Source organism: Protopterus annectens, chromosome 2.part1 (genome assembly GCF_019279795.1).
Source record: "Protopterus annectens isolate FY-2018-M chromosome 2.part1, PAN1.0, whole genome shotgun sequence".
In the NCBI taxonomy this organism is placed as follows: Eukaryota; Metazoa; Chordata; order Ceratodontiformes; family Protopteridae; genus Protopterus; species Protopterus annectens.
In genome coordinates this window covers 34,630,630-34,653,248 of record NC_056729.1, presented here as the reverse complement: position 1 = coordinate 34,653,248, position 22,619 = coordinate 34,630,630, and the positions used below count along the sequence as shown (strand labels likewise).

Genomic DNA, 22,619 nt, shown 5'->3' with positions numbered 1-22,619 from the left:
GATGCTGTAGAGCAGAAAGAGGCGGGGGGGATGCCGGAAGTCTCCCTGTCAGGTAACCAGTCAGGGACAATAACAGGCTTGGAGAAATGGCTGGATCCAAAATGATTGAGAAGAGTTTCTTGCAAGGGAGGAGGCCCTGAAGAGGAGTACACCCATCTTCTTTTCTCTCTCTTTTTTTTACTCTCTCTTTTCTCTCTCTCTCTCTCTTTTGGTTTCTCTTTACTCTCCTTCTATCACCTTTGTTTTCCTACAGAATCAGAACACAAGAGACCTTATAAAAATCAACTTTTTTTCATTCCATTAATGAACAAGGCCTAAAGGCTGTGCATATTCCACAAGAGGCCTGTAGGTGTTCTGGCCCCAGGTATACCATGCACAAGTTGCGGGTATCTTTAAGCATAATTCTGTGCACACAGCTGGTACTTTTTTTTAGAATCCGGAAGTCTTATCTATACGTGCACAAAATGTCATACAACAGTCAAGGAACAACAATGTAGAACAGACTAATATTTAAAAATAGAGGGATGACAAAAAAAAGGAAATCAATAAAGAAGATTAAATTTCCACCTAATAAATAAGAAAGGGATGGGAATACATAAACTTTGTTTTTTCTTTTGCACTACCAAAAAGGCTACTCTGATTTTAGGCAGGAAAAAGCCGATAGGAAAGTCACTAAGTAATTATAAAATGGTTCTGGAGACACAGTCTGAATCTGAAATGTGACAAATGAGATCTGAGGGCTGAGAGGGCACTCAGATGCATTGTGACAGAAGGGAGGAGCTTAAGCTCTGCAGTGAGCAGAAGCTGCTGAGCTAGATCCACCACTAGGCAGATATTCCCAAATAGTGGGAGTGGAAGGATAGGCTAATGCAAGTGCACACTTTTCTCCCTTTTCCCATAATCAAACATCAGACATGTATACAGCTGGCTGTCTTTTGGGTGCAGGGTTAAGGAGGCTTGCTGTATATACATGTCTGACATCAACAAGAAGAAATATATTACTGTGGCCATTTGTTCTTTCTTTCTTTGTCATGCCTGTGTAAAAATCAAAGGGCTACACAGACGGTAGCTGCATTTTGGGGGAAAGGATAAGGAGATGCTGCAGAAACGTATGACAGTAACAGCCTAACTGAAGAAATCTGCTCTTTCAATTTCATTCTAACCTAACACAATAGGTGTCCATCTTTTTTCTGGGGGAGGGGAGTACGGAGACAGGCAGTCACCATTCCCAGATATGACTTATGTAACTTCATAAGCACTGCTTCCCAGACAGTTGTGAGGTGTTGCTTTGTCAGCCTTGAATATTAAGAACTGGACAAAATGTTATTTCTTTCTTGAAAAACAAAAAAGAAGTTCTTTCTCCTTACATATGATTTTATACAGGCCATCAGTGGATCAAAAGGTTGGAAAACAATTTCAAAATGCATCTCACAGCATCTAGGGCCCTATGGTTTCTTGGGGACTAATGACAACCAACCCCCCCATGCATAATTCAGTTATGTCCTACTGCAGTCTTGGCCAGTTAAGGTGTGCTGAAGGATGTAAGAAAAAGCTGAAGACCAAGTATGGAGAAAAAAAAATAAAGAAATAATCTGCACAAATGGTATGGGGAGGCCTAGAAGGTGGGAAACTAGGAGAGATCGTAGTCACGGTTTGTATGCATGTTTCCACTCCCAGGTTAAGCAAGATGATTGTGTACCTTCAGTAGCTTATCCACTATACTGGTTAGCTTTGACAAAAGGTCACTTGTTCATGTCTTTGTGTACACTCTGCCTCATAAATATTTAAGTGTCATACTGCCAATATACCAGACACATTAGTGGGAAGTTCCAGCTATTATGCAGGAAATCTGGAGCTTCTATATAACTGTCTTCCTTTTAATTTTCAAGAAACATATTTAGAGATTTTACATATGTCTGTACAATGAAACATACTTCATATTCAAAATAGAAAACTTTATGGAAAAAAAATCAAAGTAGTAGTCCCTGCTAATTATGGTATAGATAGCACCCCTCTAAGCTCAAACCCAGTGGTGCGAGACTTGGGAAAACAGGTTGATAGCAATCTAAACCTTGATTGCTGTGTGTCCATAATGGTAAGGAAGGCCTTCTACACTGTGCATCTCATAAGTGCATCGCATCCAAGAGTAATGAGGATATAACTCCTCTGTACTCGGCCCTTATCAGACCACTAATTGAGTACAATGCTCCCTTCTGTATGTTTCTCACCAGACATCTGAAGCAACTGGAGAGAGCACAGAGGTTTCTAACCAAGAGAATCTAGCGCCTCTAAAATGTGACTTACATGAGAAGACTGCAAGCCCTGTCACTGTACTCTGCATCATACAGGCTGCTGAGAGGCAACCTGTGCCTGGCTTATAGACCAGTCTCTGACTCTGCCCCAATGGAAATGCTGCATATCCACAAATGAAATGGGACAAGAGTCACTTGCTTAAGGGATCTCAACCTAGCCTGTGCTCATTAACGAAATATGAAGAGACAGATACATTTCCCAGAGATTGCCACTCCTCTGGAATAAGCTCCTACTTCACATGAATCAGAGCTCCTCAATGACCCTATTTAAACGCAACCTTGACAACTGGATCAGTGACTGTAAACTCATCCCTGGGGTGTGACCTATGCCCCTTGTGGACAAAGATAGTTGGTGCTCATCACAGAATTGCTGTGCTAACAATGACCATCTAACTATGGTCAATTAGGGTACACAGATTTTTTTAAATGGCTATGCTTATAAAGGCCCTAGGGCCATTAGCCTAGTAACCTTCTATGAACCTGACCAGATACAGCCAGCAGTGTAACCACTGATGAATCCTGCATTACTTTTACAAACATAAATTCTAGCAGCAATGTTGAAATACAGAACAATGCAAACTACAAAAACAAGAAAATTACTAGACGTTTTTTCCATGCTAGCTGGTTGAACACAAGCAGCTTTTTCTTTAAAATTATTCCCTTTCAAAACACAAAAACTATTTAACAATTCACCTTTTATTACCTCAGATGAAAATAAACCTGTTCAAGATACTGTAAAATAGAAAAAACAAGAACAGTAGTGAAAACCAGTGTATCGGATACTGCACATTATAAAGCAACAAACTGTGCAAGTGAATTCACATACATCGGCTAACTTATGGAATGTACGCAGCCATCCTAGGAGGCTCTAATCAAAAACACTAACAGCTAACAAAAATCTGATCATACACTGGCATTACCTAAAAAATAAACTTTTTTAATAACTCCATTGTATGACTTATCAAATAAAATATTAATAGCAACTCTGATGTAAAATGAAAAGTTATGTACCTACCATAACGTTCCATGTTAGTTGTCCTCTCTCGCCTTCTTTCCTGCTGGATGGGTTCGGAGCCGAACCTCGGCTCCGACTCGGCCACTTACTAAAGCTCGAAAGCTAATTTTACCGGCTCGAGGCAGCCCTATATCCCATGATGCTAGGCGATAACTACCCAGATCTCATTTGGTAGCTGAAACAACATTAGGCAATATAGTCCTCCAACTGGAGAGGAGGAGGAAAAAGGATAACCCCGAAAGGATCGCTATCTAAGCTGCAGTTACCCTAGGACAAGCTATTTGGCTGAAAGTGCAAGAGCAGGACCCTTCAAAGAAGGGGAAATCTCGGTCTGTCCAGGCTAGGGGGATGGTGGGCGGGACGCAAGAAAGAAGGCGAGAGAAGACAACTAACATGGAACGTTATGGTAGGTACATAACTTCTCAATGTTAAGTTGTCAATCTCGCCTTCATTATTGCTGGATGGGACCGCGTCCCTAGCACCTTCATCCTGGGTGGCTCATTGGAACAGACTCTTGAGAATGGTGGAACCAAAATTTGCCCTGTTTCTGGAGGCCATGTCCAATTTGTAATGCGAAACAAAGGTATGAGGCGAAGCCCATGTGGCTGCTGCACAAATAGTGTCTATTGGTAGTCTAGCTTGAAAGGCTGTTGATGCGGCTAGCGCCCTGGTTGAATGGGCTCTTGGCCTATAAGGCAATTCTTTACCTCTGAGTTGGTAAATATACGTGATCAGAGAAGAGAGCCACCTAGACAGGGTTACCTTGGATACTGGAAGGCCTTTCCTACTTTCTGCACAAGATAAAAAGAGTTGATCAGATTTCCTGATTTGTTTAGTTCTGTCCAAATAATATCGGAGCTGACGATGAACGTCCAGACAATGCAGTTTTTGCTCCGCCCTGTTTGAATAATTAGGGAAGAAAACTGGGAGGTCGATTGATTGATTTAAATTTGTCTGCAAAGCCACCCTGGGTATGAAAGAGAGGTTCGTTCTTAGAGAAACTCTGTCTTTGTGGAAGACTAAGTAAGGAGGACGAATGCAGAGGGCATGAAGTTCAGATACTCTCCTAGCAGATGTAACAGCGACCAGGAAGAGTGTTTTCCAGGAAAGTAATTTCAATGAACAGGAAGCCACAGGTTCAAAGGGAGGTAGAATCAAGGATGTTAAAACTAAGTTTAGATCCCACTGTGGTGGAGGATCTTTGATCGGGGGTCTTAGTAAAAAGACACCTCTAAGGAATGCTATGCAAAGCTTATGGGACATGATGCTGCAGTCCGACAGGCCTATGTGAAAATTTGAAATGGCTGCCAACTGAACTTTTACTGTGGAGGATGAAGATCCTGAATGAAAAATTTCAGCTAGGAAATCCAAGACCGAGTGAATTGGAGCAGTGAACGGATCTGTATTTCTAGCCTTTGCCCAGAAGGAAAAACGTTGCCATTTACTAGTGTAGATCCTTCTGGTGGAAGATTTAAGGAAACTACTATGATATCCCGGACGGGATTTGAAATCATAGGAAGCCTGGCTAGGGACGGAAGTGGAGCAACCAAGCAGTGAGGTTGAGAGAATGGAGGGATTGGTGCAGCTGCCCCGACTGATGGGCCAAAAGATCTGGCACTGGATCCAGATGCCAAGGCTGCACCAAGAGATAACGATGCAGGAACGGAAACCATATCTGTCGAGGGCAATAAGGGGCAATGAGAATCATCTTGGCTCTCAAGACGGTTGCTTTCTGAATTACCTGTGATATTAACGGAAGGGGTGGAAAGGCGTAAAGAAGTCCCCAAGGCCAATAGTGGACTAGAGCATCTCTGGGGGGATGGCCTGGAAGGGGGAAGAGGGTGAAGAAGTCGGGGCATTTGCTGTTTTAAGGTGTAGCAAAAAGATCACAGCAAGGAAGGCCCCACTTCTGAAAAATCTCTTCCATCACAGATTGTTTGAGAGACCACTCGTGTGGCATGAGAATAGCTCTGCTCAACCTGTCCGCTATGATGTTGGACTTCCCGGGGATATGCGTTGCTATCAGAAACCGCTGAGAAGAGATCGCCCATTGCCAAAGTCTGAGTGCTTCTCGACAGAGGGGATAGGACTTGGTTCCGCCCTGCTTGTTGATACACCACACTACGGACATATTGTCCGTTCGGATTGCAATAGTCCCCAGGGGAAGAGAGTCTTGGAGGGCTTGCAACGTCAAAAGCACTGCTCTCATCTCCAGGACATTTATTTGCAGGTGGCATTCGAAAGGCTGCCATGTGCCATGGACTGTCCTGCCCTGAAAATGCCCCCCCCCCCCACCCGATCAGGGAGGCGTCCGATGTGACTGTGGCAACCGGGGAGGGAGGAATAAAGGGTCTGCCTTGATGGACTTGAGGGGACAACATCCACCAAGACAGATGATTTTTGCAAATTGGAGTTATCATGATCTTGTGGTGCATAGGGAGTTGTTGGAAAGACCATTGGGCGAAAAGCATCCACTGTAGAAGACGTATGTAAAGGCGGGCAAGAGGAAGAAGTGTGATGGCGGCCGCCATGAGCCCCAATACTTTCAGGACATACTTGGCCTGAATTCTGTCGCTCTGAAGCAGAACATGGACATGGTTTTGAATATCTAAGATCCTTTGATCTGTTAACTTTGCTGAGAGCTGCACGGTGTCCAAGTTGGCGCCTATAAAGGTAATAGATTGACAAGGTGACAAGGCAGACTTTTCGAAATTTATAGAGATTCCTAGCCCTCTGCAAATGTGAATGGTGTAATCTCTGGCCTGAAGAAGTTGATGCCTGGTGGTGGCGGTGAGGAGCCAGTCGTCTAGATATGGAAACACCTGGAATCCTTGACGCCTCAGGTGAGCCGTAACTGCTGCCATAAATTTGGTGAACACTCTGGGGGCTGTAGTGAGACCAAAGGGCAGGGCTCTGAACTGGTAGTGACTGGCCCCCAGCCGAAAGTGGAGAAACCTTCTGGAGCGCCTGTGAATTTTGATGTGATAGTATGTGTCCTGAAGGTCCACGGAGCATATCCAATTGTCCTTGCCCAGAAAGGGTAGAATGGACTGTAGCGTGACCATCCGGAATCTTGTCCTTTTTACAAACTTGTTTAGTTTGCTGAGATCTAATATTGGTCTCCAGTCCCCTGTTTTTTTTGGTACCAAAAAGAACTTTGAGTAGACTCCGGATCCTAGTTGGTCTGCTGGGACTGGCTGGATGGCTCTTTTTGCTAGTAGTTTTGATATTTCTAGCACTGCTTGTTCCCTTAGACTGGGTGGAACGTCTGGAAGGGTTCCCTTTTGTTGAGTTGGGGTTTGGATAAAGGGAATTTTGTAACCCTCGGATATAACCGACTGTACCCATTTGTCTAAAGTGAGGGAGAGCCAGGCTTTTGGGTACAGCGACAATCTTCCCCCGACTGCCTCCGAAGGTGGACAGTCGGGCAACACCTCAGGGATGTTGGAAGGGTTTGTCAGAAAGAGACTCTCTGCTACCCTGATTCTGCGGACCCCCTCTGCCTCTTGGGAGGCATCTGTTGTTGTTACCCCCTCTGCCTCTGGGGGTAAACTGACCTCTTGCATCAGGCGTGACTCCTTGTGATTTGCGGAACCACATCTTTCCACCCTTCTGACCCTTAGGATATGGTCTGGAAGGGGTGGAGAAACGGACTCCTACGGCAGAAAGAGTCTTGCCAGCTTGCCCGCATCTGGTCAAGGTGTCTTTCACTTGAGGCCCGTACAACGTCGAACCATCAAAAGGGGAGTTAGTGAAGGACGCCTTGAAGGGGTCTGCAAAATTACAAAGCCGCATCCAGGCGTGACGCCTTAAGGCCACACCTGTGCCTGCGGCCCTACTCGCTCCATCAGCTGCATAGGAAATGAGCCGCATGGAGGAGTTAACAATGGAGTTTAGGGTTCTTAGCTGTGAGTTGATTTTATCTTGGGACCCAGCAGATGACGGATCCTGTAAAACTTCACCCAACTCTTTGAGAACATCTCTCCGAAGGCGGGTGAAGTGACAAGTAATTCAGCGACCGCATGGCAAAGGTCGCTGAAGAAAACATCCGCTTACCGTACCCATCCATGGTCCTAGAATCCTTGTTAGGAGGATGGATAGGTACTGAAGGATCGGCTAGTTCCTTCTTGGTGGCTGCAGCCATCACCATGGCATCAACCGAGACAACTTTTGTTAAAAATTGCCTATCAGCTGGAGCCGTAATAAATTTAGAAGGCCTCTGTGGGGTGGGTTCCACCGAATCCGGGGCTGTCCACGGCTTCCGTGCCACCACTTCCATAAGGGGGTCAAAAGGTGGAGACACCCAGGAGGTGGAGGGTCGAGAACCAAACGCCTCCAGGTAAACCGACTCGTCCTCAGAAGGATTATTTCCCCCTCTGTTTGAGGATTTCAAGGATGTCTGAGAAAGAGACATCCTCAGAGGGGGACTTTTGGGATCCTTCCGACTCATCCAAGTCGGTATCGGACGTAATGGACTCAGGGGAGTCCACATGCTTTCTCTTACATGTCCTCTTGTGCGGAGGTTCACCTGACGGGTCAGGAGAAGCCTCGGAAGAGGAAGATATTCCCAGTGGGGAAACCTGAGGCGTTGGATCTCTGGGTCCGGGAGCAAGAGAGTGGGAAGAGACGTCAGCAGGCACTGTAGTGGGAGGAGCTGATGGAGCTGACTGTTGACCATGCCCTGGGGCTAGTACGCTCCTCATCACTTCGAAGGCTCCCCTATCAGACAGGCCAGAGGGCTCCCGCTGTGAAGAAGTAGGAACCCCAGGCCGCACCGACAGGGACGGCTCCGAAGCCGATGTCGGGGCCGAGCTCATCAGCGCCGATGCTCCGAGAGGGAGAACAGGGTCAGACAAGGGTCTGATGCCACTCGCCCCCTCGGAGCCGCGAGAGAGACCAGGCGCCCAGATCCCTCCAACGAAGGCATCAAGGAGGAGATCGGAGCAGAGGACGACGGAGCCGAGGGGGGAGGTATCGGCTCCGACGCCACAACAGTCACGGCTCCGAGGAGCTCCGGCTCCGAACTCTGAGGGAGAGTTGAAGGAGGAATAGTAGGTGGAGTTGAAATAGCCACTGTCTGATGAGACGGGCTATGAAGCATTTGGGCCAGTGCCTGAGACTTTAACAGTCTACTGGCCACTCTCTCAAGGTCATGGTCGGAAAGCCTGGACGACCGAGAAGAATGGCTCCGCTCCGAGAGCAAGGGTGACCCCGGAGCCAAATGGATCGATTCCAAAGATAGGGATCTGGACCTTTTCCTGGAGATGGATGGAGCCGAAGGAGCCGAAGATACGTCAGCTCCAGCCGGAACCGACCGTGAGAGTAGAGGCTCAGCGGTATCGGCGCAGAGTGGAGCCGATGCTGGAAGCTGCGACACAGAAGTATCGGCTCCAGCCGGAGCCGATCTTGCCACAGATGGTGAGCCAGCAGCCGAAGGCTTAGGACTCGGAGCTGACGGTTTGGCTGGCTTCGAGGGCTTCCCAGGCACAGACTTAGACGGGGAGCCCTCGGGCTTTAATAAGCCCCTTAAGATTAATTTGTTCCTGCGCTCCTGCAGGACTCTTGGGCTGAATGCATGGCACATAGAACAAGAGTCCTGCAGGTGCAGAGGTCCCAGGTAGTAAACACAAGAAGTGTGACTGTCTGTCAGAGACATTTTCTGACAGCACAAGTCACACTTCTTGAAACCTGTGACCTTTGTGTCCTTCGACATAGTGCTGTCGAAGTAAAAGGGCACAAATGTAAAAAACACACAAACACACACGCCCAAATCCACACAAATTAAGAAAAACAGGGATACAGGGGTACAAACACAGTACAGAATCCCTGTCAGGAATTAGGAAAGGGGAAGTCCTAAGGCCTAACCTAAAGGGAGGGATGTATAATTTGGGATAAAGGGAAAGAAAGGTTACTAACGGGGAAAAGGTTTTAAATTAACCATTAAGTTAGTCTAAAAGAGAAAGGAGTGGGAAACTAAGTAGAAAGGTACCATATATATATATATATATATATATATAAACTCCAAAACTTACCAAGAGCCGGTAAAAACGCACCTCGCAAGCGAAAGAGGCAAACGAGATCTGGGTAGTTATCGCCTAGCATCATGGGATATAGGGTTGCCTCGAGCCGGTAAAATTAGCTCTCGAGCTTTAGTAAGTGGCCGAGTCGGAGCCGAGGTTCGGCTCCGAACCCATCCAGCAAGAATGAAGGTGAGATTGACAACTTAACATCATATGTTACATACTGTAACTGAAAATACGAACTAATAATAATCCTGTCTGTTAATCAGATAGGCCCACTGGACACAGTACCTTTTCCGAGATGACCCAGGAGCAATGTGTGACTGAGTGACTTGTTCAAGATTGCACAGGAGGTAAATAATGCCTGAGGGGATCAAACCCTGTACCACAGGAAATACAGCTTTAAAACTTAACCTCTGTGCCAACTGCCAGATAAACTGAAGCAAAAGTCAGTAACAAAAGTCTGTAATAAATATTGGTTAAAGTACTACTTAATGAAAAATTTTAGCACATGTATACTCAAGTGACTTGTACAAGCTAAGTCTAGCACACACCCACTGAAAACAAAGTTCCATCACACAATGGCATTACTTGCCAGAAATGTGAGTGTTGGCTGGACATGCAAGAGATGAAGTGTTTCATTTAATTAATCTCTCTGCTTCAGGGTAAGTGGGCACTTTTTATCACTTACACTGCTGATGTTGGTGGACTGGGTAGCTGCCACTGTCTAGTACAGCACTGTACAGACAATGATACTGTAAGGATTGGATCCTCTGTCACTGAGAGATGGGAAGCACTACAATGTCCACATTTCAGAAAATATATGCATTCATATAAAGCTAGCTGTTTTTTTAATCTTTCATAAATTGATCTTGACATACCCACTGCTGAAAAACTTAACAGTGGATAACAAGCCAATCCAATACAGTTTCCTAATACAGGTTTGGGTTTAGCTGGCAGATACAGTGAAAGGACAAGAACAGAACATAATCCATAAACACACACCTGCAATTCCCTTAAGCAGAAGCTAGATCTGGTACTCACAAATATAGGGGAATGCTGCCCCCCACCCACCAATATGCAATGTCCTCACAGGTAAGATCAGATCACAAAGTAGTCTGCCCGGAAGGTAAGACTAGCCCTCCCCCCCCGAACCGCTAAAACTTTAAGCATTTACTAAGGCAAACTATCTCCTACTAAGTGATGGCACAGCTAGATTCCAACCTCCCCCAAATCCAGAAAACAGAGAAGCCTATGCAGAGGAGTACACAAAAACCCTGTACGACCACAAACAACTGCAGAGAAATGGCAGCATCAAACCGAAATAAGCCCAGATCAAACCATACAAAACAAGCCTCCCTGATGGACCTCTGGTCTTAATAGGTTGTACAACAAAAAGGAGAAATCCTGTCAAGAATTAAGGAAGAATATGGACAACAGAGCAGTAAGTTCCTCATTAGTATAAACAAGCAAATCAGGGAACTAGCAGTCTCTGAAAGCAGACCGAGATAAAAATAGCAGTCTCTGAAAGCAGACTGAGATAAAATAACTCTAAAGCTAAGGACAGCCATACGATATTTTTCACTTATGTCTGCAATCTTAAGGGCAACATGCAACAATGTGTAGAATTAGTTATAGATGGCATCTCCTATACTCATCCAGAAGATATAGGAAATCTGGCTGATAAATTCATCTCAAATTTCACTTCCCCGCCACCCCCAGTTCTTCCTCAAGAAATACCCTCTACCACTCCTCCACCAATGTACACTGCATACCTCCTACTTCAACCTGGCCAAGGTATATGGCAAAATTCCCCACTCCGGTATTTTAAGTAAACTCACAAAACTGGGCATAAATCCCTACATCACTAGATGGATAGCCAATTGGCTCACTGAAAGGGCACATGTGGTTAAAGTGGGTGAACCCAGTTCTAGCAAGAGACCAATCACCAGTGGCGTGCCACAGGGCTTGGTGCTGGGACAACTCCTGTTCAGAATATACTTCTCGGACTCCAAGGCCAATGTGGAAGGCCTCATCTGGGTGACAAAGTCTGCAGGCAACTGCAAGGCAAGCTGCGGCAACCAGTGAACACCCAGCAATGTAGATATCCTTCAGAAGGGTCAAAATCACAGAAATGACTGGTGTCAGAACTACATTTTGAAACTAAATGTGAAGAAATGCATTACTGTACCTTTTGAGAAATCAAATAACCCTGCTAACTGCAACATTAACAACACACCATTGAGAGAAGACTCAAAGGTGAGGGATCTAGGTACACAGCCACATCTGTCTATTTCTGCACTTTTTCTAAGCTTACTTAAGTAAGCTAATCTACAAATGGCCTGCAAAGGCCAGAGAACAGTCCACTCAAAATGAACACATGTCCCACTACCCTAGAAATAAGGCCAAGCAGCCACCAAGAAGCCAAGCAAGTGTCAAAGAGCAGTAACATAATGTTAAGACAGCTCTACACTAGGGTCATCTCACCCTGCTGTCCACTGTCCAGCCAAGCAAAATACTTTCCTTGTTTAGGTGTGTCAGGAAAGGAGGGTGATAGTAGGTTTAAGTCCAACATCAGACATTTGGGGTCAGAATAATGCAGTTTAGCATTAGCAAGGGCAGGCATAAACAAAATGGGATGTTCGCTCATCATTCTGCAGTGGAATTAAAACAAGACTCAGTGAATTCTGGTACTATCAAAACAACAATGAGAAATATTGGTGTACTAGTAGGTAATCAAATTTCCCCTCCAGGAAGAGCAAAGATTTGAACAAAAAGATTGTTCTGGGTAATTACATTTAGAACTACTGGCAATAAACCTGTGTGAAAGCCCTGCATCAACACCATAAGAATTATTCATTTTAAATATATTTTACATAATCCCGAATGGACTTGCATCTCACACACACAAAGATCACTCACTGGTAACTTAATCCATCATGATCTGTACATAAAATAAAATGTCAAAATACATACTGTTTGGAAATCTGGCTCAAATTTGTGAGCTCCTCCTCCCGTTGCACACAATGTAGTGTGAAGAGTGGCAAAGTGTTTATCTCCACCCATCTGAATGAAAGCAGGCATGTCCTGAGTAGGAAAACGTATAAAGTGCAGATTGCCTTTGCGTCCACACAGAGTGAGGTCCTTCAGTTCCAAGTGCACATCTCGTATGCCTGATGACCCATAGGCAACATTTAGTGTAAGATACTTCCTGATGTTCTTCAGGTTTTCCACCTCTTCTTGCTCTTCTTCAACAGTGATATCCTTTGGTTCAAAGTACACCAGCTTAACCAGGGTCCCTCCAATATCCATTCCAAACCACGGAAAGGCTGTCAAAGAAGAAATGGTTATAAGCATGTCTTATGAAATTATTGCAATAGTGTTACAAATCAAGGCAAGCTAACTTGTTAAAATGAAAAAATGTAATAAAAGTCCTCTGAAATACTTTTACAGAATAATGCTCCTCTGTCAACAATTGTTTAAATGAATGTTTAGTCATCTGAAACAAAAAACTGTCAAAATAGATCAACTTTCAATTAACCTCACAGATGCACTTTTTGCAGGAGGGCAACCCCCGTCCCCAATCCTCCATACACCCACACTTGCAGAAATCTACTACAAAGTCACACAAAAGTACAGAAAAGAGAAAAATCCACTGTTGCCAAATGACAATTTGGCAGCTTTTATTCAGTTGATTGTCATTTGCTAGAACTGCAGTCGATAAACTGACATAACGCCCTTCTTTTTTACTCCATTTACAGGAGACCTGGAGCTGTTAAGAAAAAAACAAGCTTCCCATCTTGCCCAGTATAAACATTTGTTGGTAAGGACTCAAAGCACCACATAGAGTACTTCTGCACTAAGTGAGGGGAGCACACAGCACAGGCAAAAGACTTGAGTTCCAAACATCATCATATCAATGCATGCATAATAGTTCCCAGTGAAAGATCATGCAGAATTTTTCACTGTTCCTTCATTCTAAACCCCAGAATTTCTTCCTTAGTTACATGATTAAGGCAACCCAAATATGCCACAAACTTACATCAGAGTCTAAATGTGAGACCTCTCTTAGATGTCCTGTAAATAAACTGCACTCTAGTGACTACTTCCTCTCCGTCCTTGGGCCCAAACTCAAGGAATTCCCCACCAAAGAAGTAGCAATTAATACGAAGAATTCCATTCTAAACTTTCAGATTAGCTGACAGACAATTAATTCCAAATGCTATTGTTGCAAGCATACTGCCATTACAACACAACGTCCCTTCACAACCATCTCTTCTTTCCCTGTTTCTGTACAACTCAACCACTCTGATTTTACTAACCCCCCTACCTCAAATCCATATCAGTTCCTCACTCCCTCAATACTGCCAATCTTAGAAGTAATGTTTGCAAGCATAACCCATCCAGTATTTTAAAAAGCTAAAAAAACTTTGTCTTTGACAGTACTGTAAATCTTATTGCATATGTGACTCAACTGTCTCCATTTTTTTTTGCTAACCAATCAAATACACCACTACTGTTGTTGGGTGTTTATACTATTTACAACCTGTATGGCTGTGTGTGTATGCATTGCCTGAACAATTAAATCTGTGTCCTGCACCCAAGCAGTGTCTGAAATTAGTCTATGACAAAACAACTGCAAACATGAACACGAACCAAAAGAAATACTCTTAAGTAGCAGACAGGAACACCACCACAGGAAGGTAAAACAGATCCTTTATTCACAGAGCCAAGTCCTGGTACCTCGGCTTTTCGCCTTCAATGGAACATTTTATCATTCAAAAACCTTCTCTTTAAATACAGCAGCAATAATTCATCAGCCAACCCCCTAATTAATCAATCAAAACTAATTAGTTCATTTGCACTATGAACAACATTACGTTTATTGAATATAAACTTCATCTTACAAAAACACTTCAGAATACATAGTCCCTAGTGCAAAAAAGCTCTAACATAATGTCAGCTGAATGAATAAAATATTTACTTATTCATTCAGCTGACATTATGTTAAGAGTTTTTTTGCACTAGGGACTATGTATTCTGAAGTGTTTTTGTAAGATGAAGTTTGTATTCAATCAATGTAATGTTGTTCATAGTGCAAATTAACTAATTAGTCTTGATTGATTAATTAGGGGGTTGGCTGATGAATTACTGCTGCTGTAAGTTGAAGGCGAAAAGCCGAGGTACCAGGACTTGGATCTGTGAATAAAGGATCTGTTTTACCTTCCTGTGGTGGTGTTCCTGTCTGCTACTTAGAGTATTTCTTTTGGTTCGTGTTCGTGTTTGCAGTTGTTTTGTCATGGATTCGGTTGTAGCCGAAGGAAACGCCAATGGTGTAAATGGCAGAGCTGGTGGATATTTTCTGTTTAATTAAGTTTTGAGGGAGAGAGAGAAAAAATGTGCCGCTTCTGATTTGTGGTCTACTGGAGGAGTCGGTTCGTGTTCGGATGAGTTTTTCCAGACTTGAGAGGCTCATGTCCAAAGAGGTGACGGTTTACTTTGATTCAAAATTACTTGAAAAATATATTTCTTTAAACATCACTCCTAGAGGGTTACGCATTGACAAGTTACCGGCTGGCGGATTTGCTGAGGATGAGAGCGACCTGCTTTTGGAATGGAGACAGGTCGCTCAAGCATGTACTTTTAGCTGGTTAAAGATACTGATTAAGAAAAATAATAGGGTTGTTGACAATCTACGTAAGGAGATTGTCAAATTTCAGCAAGAACTAATGGATAAGACTTCACCCAATGTTTTTGAAACGGTCTTTAGAGCTATCAATGAAAAAATTGTTAAAGTAGAAAACGATGTCATGGGAAGAAAACGTTCTAAACTTAATAAGGATATAAGAGATTATGAAAGGGATAAAGTATTTAATTGGCCACGCAAGGGTCATCGTCAACGCCGTATTGTCAATATGCTCATGTCTATAAGTGAAGATGGTTCATCTTGCTCTTCTATGGAGACTGTCGGTAGCCGTAAGAATGTGTCTTTTGAAGACGCTGGTTTAGGCAGTTCGAGTGAAAAAACAGGAGGTAGCAAGAGTGATCAAAATGCAAAGAAATCTTGTATGCAGACTCGGTCTAGAAGAATCAAGGAAATAAAACTTTTTTTCATCAAAATTTATAGCGGGTGTCGCCGGACTGTGAGGTTGTCCAGCGCTGAGAATGAGGCATCTGTGCGTTTTGTGGACACTATTGAGAATCCCTTTTGTGACTTTAATATTCATGGTGAGATTGTTTCTTCCACATATTCTGATAAATTAAGTATTGTGAATCTTTCCAACATTTACTTATCTCCAGAATTGTGTAATGTTTTACATAAGGGCACTAAATTCATTCCCACAAAATTGCCCACTTTAGCTGATGTCATTTTGGACATCAGAAGTTTCGTGCGGAAACTTAATCTGAAGGTTTATTTTTCTGAATGCAATGAAAATATTTGTGTGGATTCTATGAATGTAAACATGGAAGATAGCATTAATGAGGAAGAATTGCTTAATCTGAGTATTTATAGCATTCCGGATGAATAACGTTTTAAGTGGGGAACCATTTGGTATGGGTTATAACAGGCTACTTTTGCCTAAAATTTCTAGCAATAGTACCTTTTTGCCTCCTAAGTGTTCGTCTGCTATTAATGCTTTTGAACATGTAGTTTGTGCCAGCGTGGAAAAAGCATACATTGATTTTTGTAAAAAGAAGAGATTATTTAATCTCTCTATTAAGAATGGTTTGCTTTAAAGGAGCTGAGGACAAACTTGGATAAGGTAGTAGTCAGACCCGCTGATAAAGGAGGCAACTGTGTTATTATGAAAGAAAAAAAGTACAGTGACACTGTCGAAAATTTGCTCAGTGAAGATGTATATAGGAAACTGAATGTTAACCCATTAAGACAATTCACTGATGAACTTGTTGAATTGCTTGAGAGAGGGGAGAGGCTTGGTTTTTTGTCTAGTAATGATGTTAAAAAATTGTTTTTGAAAGAGCCCAGGCACCCTTATATTTATGCAATTCCAAAAGTTCATAAGGACTTGGTTAACCCTCCAGGTAGACCCATTATTTCAGAAATTGGTTCATATATTGAAAGAACGAATAAATTCCTTGATTTCCATTTCAAATCTTATTTACCCAAAATAGTTTCACACGTTAAAAATACTCAAGATGTTTGTGATGAATTGCGGGGGATATTATGGGATAAGGAATTTTATTGGGCAACTGTGGATATTTCCTCATTATACACAAATACTGATAAGCGGTGGGGCTTGGAAGCAATGAAAAGGGTGATGGGAGAAGGACCTAGAACTGCATTTTTGTTGTCATTGTTAGAATATAGCCTCACACATAACTATTTTGTATGGAAGAAGGAATTTTACCTTCAGGTCAAGGGAACAGCTATGGGTGCGGCCTTTGCTCCTAGTTATGCAATTATATATATGGAGGAGTTTGAAAAATAATTTATGTTTCAAAACAGCTTTTTCATTAACAATGTTATTTTTTATAAAAGATACATTGACGACCTCATTTTTGTATGCAGGGGAAGGCCATCTCAATTTGATGTTTTCAAACAGGACTTGAATTTAAATTATCATGGGCTTAATTTTGTGTTTGAATATTCAGAGGAAAAATTTATTTTTTGGATGCTGAATTTTATGTTGGGAAAGATCAGAAGGTGCAATTTAGACCATTTAGGAAGGCAACTTCTGTGAATAATTTCCTGCATGCTAGCAGCATGCATCCTCCACATTTAATCAGGGCATTGCCTGAAGGGGAATTCAAAAGGATTCTTAGAAATACATATGATCCAAAATTATGGGATGAAACACTTAATGAAGTATTTCTTAGACTTTCTAATAGAGGTTATTCAGTAGAGGCATTGCTAGCTATCAAAACTCAATTATGTGGAGGAGGAAGGATAAATGTAGGTAAGGGCTATAATAAATCATGTCCAGGTGAAAATGATGAAAGACTGTTCTTCGGCTCTAGATATTCAGATTTTTCACTAGTAGTTGAGAAGATTATTAGACAGTTTTGGTACTTAGTCTGTGAAGATGCGACAGTGGGATGTTTATTTCCCAAACATGTCACATTTTCTTATAGAAGATTCAACAATTTGAAAGAAATGTTGAGTCAAAAGTTAGAATATTCGTTGCATGGTTTGAACGTTGGTATGGAAAAGTGTGGAAAATGTTCAGTGTGTCATTTGGCCAGAAATTTAGATGGTAAGAAAATTAATGGAAAAAAGTATCGGGCGTTTGAAAGATTTAATTGTTTGTCACACGGGGTTGTTTACATTTTGGGTTGTGATTATGTTAAACCATTATGGTATATTGGTCAAACTACTAGGAAAATCAAAATTCGTATTTTAGAACATCTAGGAGACGCGAGAAGGGGTAATTTGGACAGCCCTGTTGCTTCACATTTCATAGGTGTCCACAACAGTTGCACAGATGGATTCATTTTCAGCGTGTTGGCTAGACCACATTTTGAAGCAAGCAATTTCAAAGCTGAGCTTAATAAATTGGAATATAAGATGATTCTAAATTGCCATACTTTATATCCAAGGGGTATGAATTTGGATACGGGTATACCATTATAAACTTAACTTCTCAAATATTGAAGTATGTTATTATATATCACACTTGGGTGAATTGGTAAATAGATTTTGTATTGGGATATGATAGGTTGATTTTTTGTAATATTTTTTTTAAAAATTCTTATTGTATGGTCAGGCACACATCAGAGTTGTTTAATACATTGAGTATTCAGTGTATATTTAACATACTGGACATTTAGTGTATGTTGTGCATATTTGTTATAACCACTTATTTACTTATTCATTCAGCTGACATTATGTTAGAGTTTTTTTGCACTAGGGACTATGTATTCCGAAGTGTTTTTGTAAGATGAAGTTTGTATTCAATCAATGTAATGTTGTTCATAGTGCAAATGAACTAATTAGTTTTGATTGATTAATAAGGGGGTTGGCTGATGAATTATTGCTGCTGCATTTAAAGAGAAGGTTTTTGAATGATAAAATGTTCCATTGAAGGCGAAAAGCCGAGGTACCAGGACTTGGATCTGTGAATAAAGGATCTGTTTTACCTTCCTGTGGTGGTGTTCCTGTCTGCTACTTAAGAGCATTTCTTCTGAAATTAGTCTTGCTGGAAGCAGCAGATGTGTTCTTAACATAGCACTTGATTTACCAACAGTCCCTTCCTTGATGGGTCATGGGCTGAGTTACTCTTCAATCAAAATGTGGCACTTTTTATTAGCAAAATCTTGCACTCAGAATTTTCACATGCTTAGCCAACAAACACCATAATGTACTGCATCCCGTACAGGACACAGAAGTGCTCTTATACCAAAATCACAACAGTTCACTCTCTAGCAAATGTGCATTTGTAAATGAAGAAATAACATTGATTTTGTAGCACATTATTAAAATAAGCAATATAAAAAAGTACAGTTCTGTACCTACCATAAATGTAGATGTTCAAGTGTATTCACTGTAGTAGTCATTACACTTGGGTTATCCTGCTGGCAGGCTACCCGCAGTCGGCCTGAATTCCTAAGTCCTGGCCCGGCGTCGGTTGCAGTCGCCTCTTCCCCGACGTCAGTGCTACAGGGGTATAAAAGATGCAGCCGATGCCATTTTCTTCAGTTTTTCTTGCCCCAGATGTCAGGTGCCCCCAAAAGGGTAAGCTAAAAATTCTGCTCATAAAAAAGCATGTACTAACATAAGCATTACCTTCATCTACAAGCAAATACACCACATAGGTTGTATAGAATAGAGAAGTACAGATAAGTCCCAGCAATGAAAGGGGGATGGTGGGAGGGTAACCTGGACTGCAACAGTGAATACACTCTAACATCTACATTTATGGTACATACACAACTGTACTATGTTCATCGTGTTTCACTGTTGCAGTGATTACACTTGGGTTGAATCCCAAAGCTGAGGTTGGGTAGCTGGGCCTAAATAGAATTAGGAGTGGCTATGAGGCCCTGCAGAACGGCAGTGGCAAAGCCTGCTCTGGATTTAGAGTAAAGTGGCAGTGCTTTGTAAAAGTGTGCACTGAAGTCCAAGTTGCAGCCTCCAAAATGTCCTTGGTTGGTACTCCTCTGAGGAAGGCTGCTGCTCTGGCTGAATGTGGCCTAATGCCCTTAGGCACAGATTTGCCATGTTGTGAATAGCAGAAACGAATACAGTGACCTATCCATTTTGAAACAGATGGCTTTGAAACAGCTTTTCCTTGCGATCCTGCAGCATATGCCACTAAGAGTTGCTCAGCCTTTCTGAAAGCTTTAGTTTTGTCCAAGTAGAAGCATAGCTGTCTGTGTATGTCCAAAGAATGCAGAAGTCTCTCCCCCTTATTCTGTGGGTTTAGATAAAAGGTAGGCAAATGAATGGTTTGGTTAAGAGCCACACTGGACTCTACCTTAGGCATAAATGTTGGGTTTGTCCTTAGAGAAACCCTGACCGGATGGAAAATAATAAGAAGTCATGTACCTACCATAACGTTCCATGTTAGTTGTCTTCTTCTCGCCTTCTTTCTTGCTGGATGGGTTCGGACTCGGCCTATACTATAGCTCGAGAGCTATTTTTACCGGCTCGAGGCAGCCTTATATCCCACAATACCATGCACTAACTCCCCAGATCTCGTTGACAGCTAACACATAGTATAGTTTTATTGTTACCAAAAAATAAGCCATTATATAAAAATAAAATCTCCCTGCTGGTAATACTCATGATATGGGTAACCCTGAATAACTATGTATCATGAAAGAAAAGGACTCAGAGACCTTCAAGTCTGTCCAGGCTAGGGGGCAGGAGGGAGGGACGCAAGAAAGAAGGCGAGAAGAAGACAACTAACATGGAACGTTATGGTAGGTACATAACTTCTTAATGTTAAGTTGTCATTCTCGCCTTCATTCTTACTGGATGGGGCAGTGTCCCTAGCACCTTGGTCCTGGGTGGCTCAACGGAACAGACTCCTGAGTACGGTGGAACCAAAGTCAGCTCTATTTCTGGAGGCTATATCAAGTTTGTAATGGGTAATAAAAGTATGTTGAGAAGCCCATGTAGCTGCTGCACAAATGGCATCTAATGGTAACCTTGCTTGAAAGGCTGTTGAGGTTGATAGTGCCCTGGTTGAATGAGCCTTAGGTCTTGAAGGAAGTTGTTTGTGTCTCAACTCGTAGACAAAGGTAATGATGGATGCTAACCATCTGGAAAGAGTTACCTTTGATACTGGAAGTCCTTTCTTTCCTTCAGCATAAGAGAGGAAGAGCTGTTCTGACTTTCTGAATTGTTTTGTCCTGTCTAGATAATACCGCAATTGACGATGAACATCCAAGGAATGTAGTTTTCTGTTCAGCCCTGTTTGAATAATTTGGGAAGAAAACAGGCAAGTCAATAGTGTGGTTCAGATTTGATTCAGAAGAAACTTTTGGTAGAAAGGAAGGATTCGTTCTGAGAGCTACCCTGTCTTTATGAAAAAACAAATAAGGGGGACGGACAGACAAGGCCTGAAGTTCCGACACCCTTATGGCAGATGTTATAGCCACCAAAAACAGAGTTTTCCAAGAGAGAAGCTTGAGGGAACAAGAAGCTGCAGGCTCAAAGGGAGGGAGAATTAATGAAGTTAACACCAAATTTAGATCCCATTGTGGAGGAAGATCCTTAATGGGAGGTCTGAGCAAGAAGATGCCCTTGAGGAAAGCTTTACAGAGTTTATGGGACATAATATTGGTTTCCGAGAGCCCTATATATTCCAATACTACCAGTCTGCCCAAGACTCCTCCCAACACAGCCCCAAACAATTCTGGTCCTCCATAAACTCCATCCTCCATCCAGGTAAAGTCAATACCCCTCCTCCTAACATCTCTCACTCCTCCGAAAATATTGCTACCTCATTCAACACACACTTCACACAAACCATACTATCACTAGCTAAACAACACAACCCCCCTCCCCCCAAACCCACGCCTTCAACTAGTAATTTCCCCACTGCCTTCTCTTTTTCTCCTGTACCTACCTCCAACATAAAAAAACTCTTAACTAAACTTAAGCCCACCAAATTAGCAGCAGACAACCTCCCAAGTGAATACCTACAAATCACAGCTGATGCTCTGGCCTACCCAGTATCCATCTTGATTAACCGATCTCTGTCAGAAAGTTACGTTCCCACACTGTGGAAAGTATCACATACAATTCCCCTCCACAAAGGTGGCCCCTCCACTAAACTAACCAATTACCGCCCCATAGCTATTCTCTCTCTACTCTCCAAAATACTAGAGAGATGCATACACTCTCAGGTCTCAGACTACCTCCTTACTAACAGCCTCCTTTCCAATACTCAGCATGGTTTCCGACCAAACCATAGTACCACCACTGTCTTACTCTCCTTTACAATGACTATCTCTCCTCTGCTACTTTCCTAGACCTATCTAAAGCATTTGACATGGTCCCACATAAACAACTCATCTCTGTCCTCAATAACCTATCCTTCTCTCAATCAGTCACCAACTGGTTTCAGAGTTACCTGTCTGACTGCCAACATTCCGTTGTATGGCAGAATGACATATTTCCCCAACTACCTGTCTCCATAGGGGTTCCCCAAGGATCCATCCTTGGACCCCTACTCTTCTCTATTTTAACCAATAATCTAGCCTCTGCCACCAAACATGGCACACTCGTACAATACGCAGATGACTCAACCATCATCTGCTCAGCCCAGTCCCTAACCAAACTGCAAAAAGTCACACAGGAAGCCTTTTCCAATGTTGAAACTTGGTTATCCGGTGCCCAATTAATACTCAACCCAAACAAAACTAAACTTCGCATCTTCCAACCCACCAAACATATTCAAAACAGCTCTCACTTTAACATCACAGCAAAAGACAACACCACTATATACCCAACTGAACACATCAAATTGCTAGGAGTGGAAATAGACAAACTAAAATTTGACATTCACATATCCATGACCATAAAAAAGTCCACAAAAAACTAGGAGCACTATACAGAAATAAGCAACTTCTCACCAAAGCAGCAAAGATTTCAATAGCAAATTCCCACCTTATCTCCACCCTACTTTATGCCTCTCCAATACATACCAACCAATAGCAATGCGATCTAAACAAGCTAGAGACCTGCTACAACAAAATCGCCAAATTCGCCACAGGGGCATCCTACCGTAGTCACCACTGTCTCTCACTTGCTGAACTGGGATGGCTTGAACTCCCTCACCTCCTTCAATGGTATCAACTCTC

At 42.6% G+C, this 22,619-nt stretch overlaps 1 protein-coding gene across 3 annotated transcripts in view; it reads right to left on the bottom strand.

Moving 5' to 3' along the window:
- Positions 1-22,619, bottom strand: part of LOC122793954 (pantothenate kinase 3-like) — a 1,051,947-nt gene that overhangs the window by 741,761 nt on the left and 287,567 nt on the right. For all 3 annotated transcript variants that reach the window (XM_044062003.1, XM_044062002.1, XM_044062001.1), the window contains exon 3: positions 12,324-12,676. In XM_044062003.1, coding sequence (XP_043917938.1) covers positions 12,324-12,676 — 353 coding nt within the window. The remainder of the gene's footprint in view (positions 1-12,323; positions 12,677-22,619) is intronic.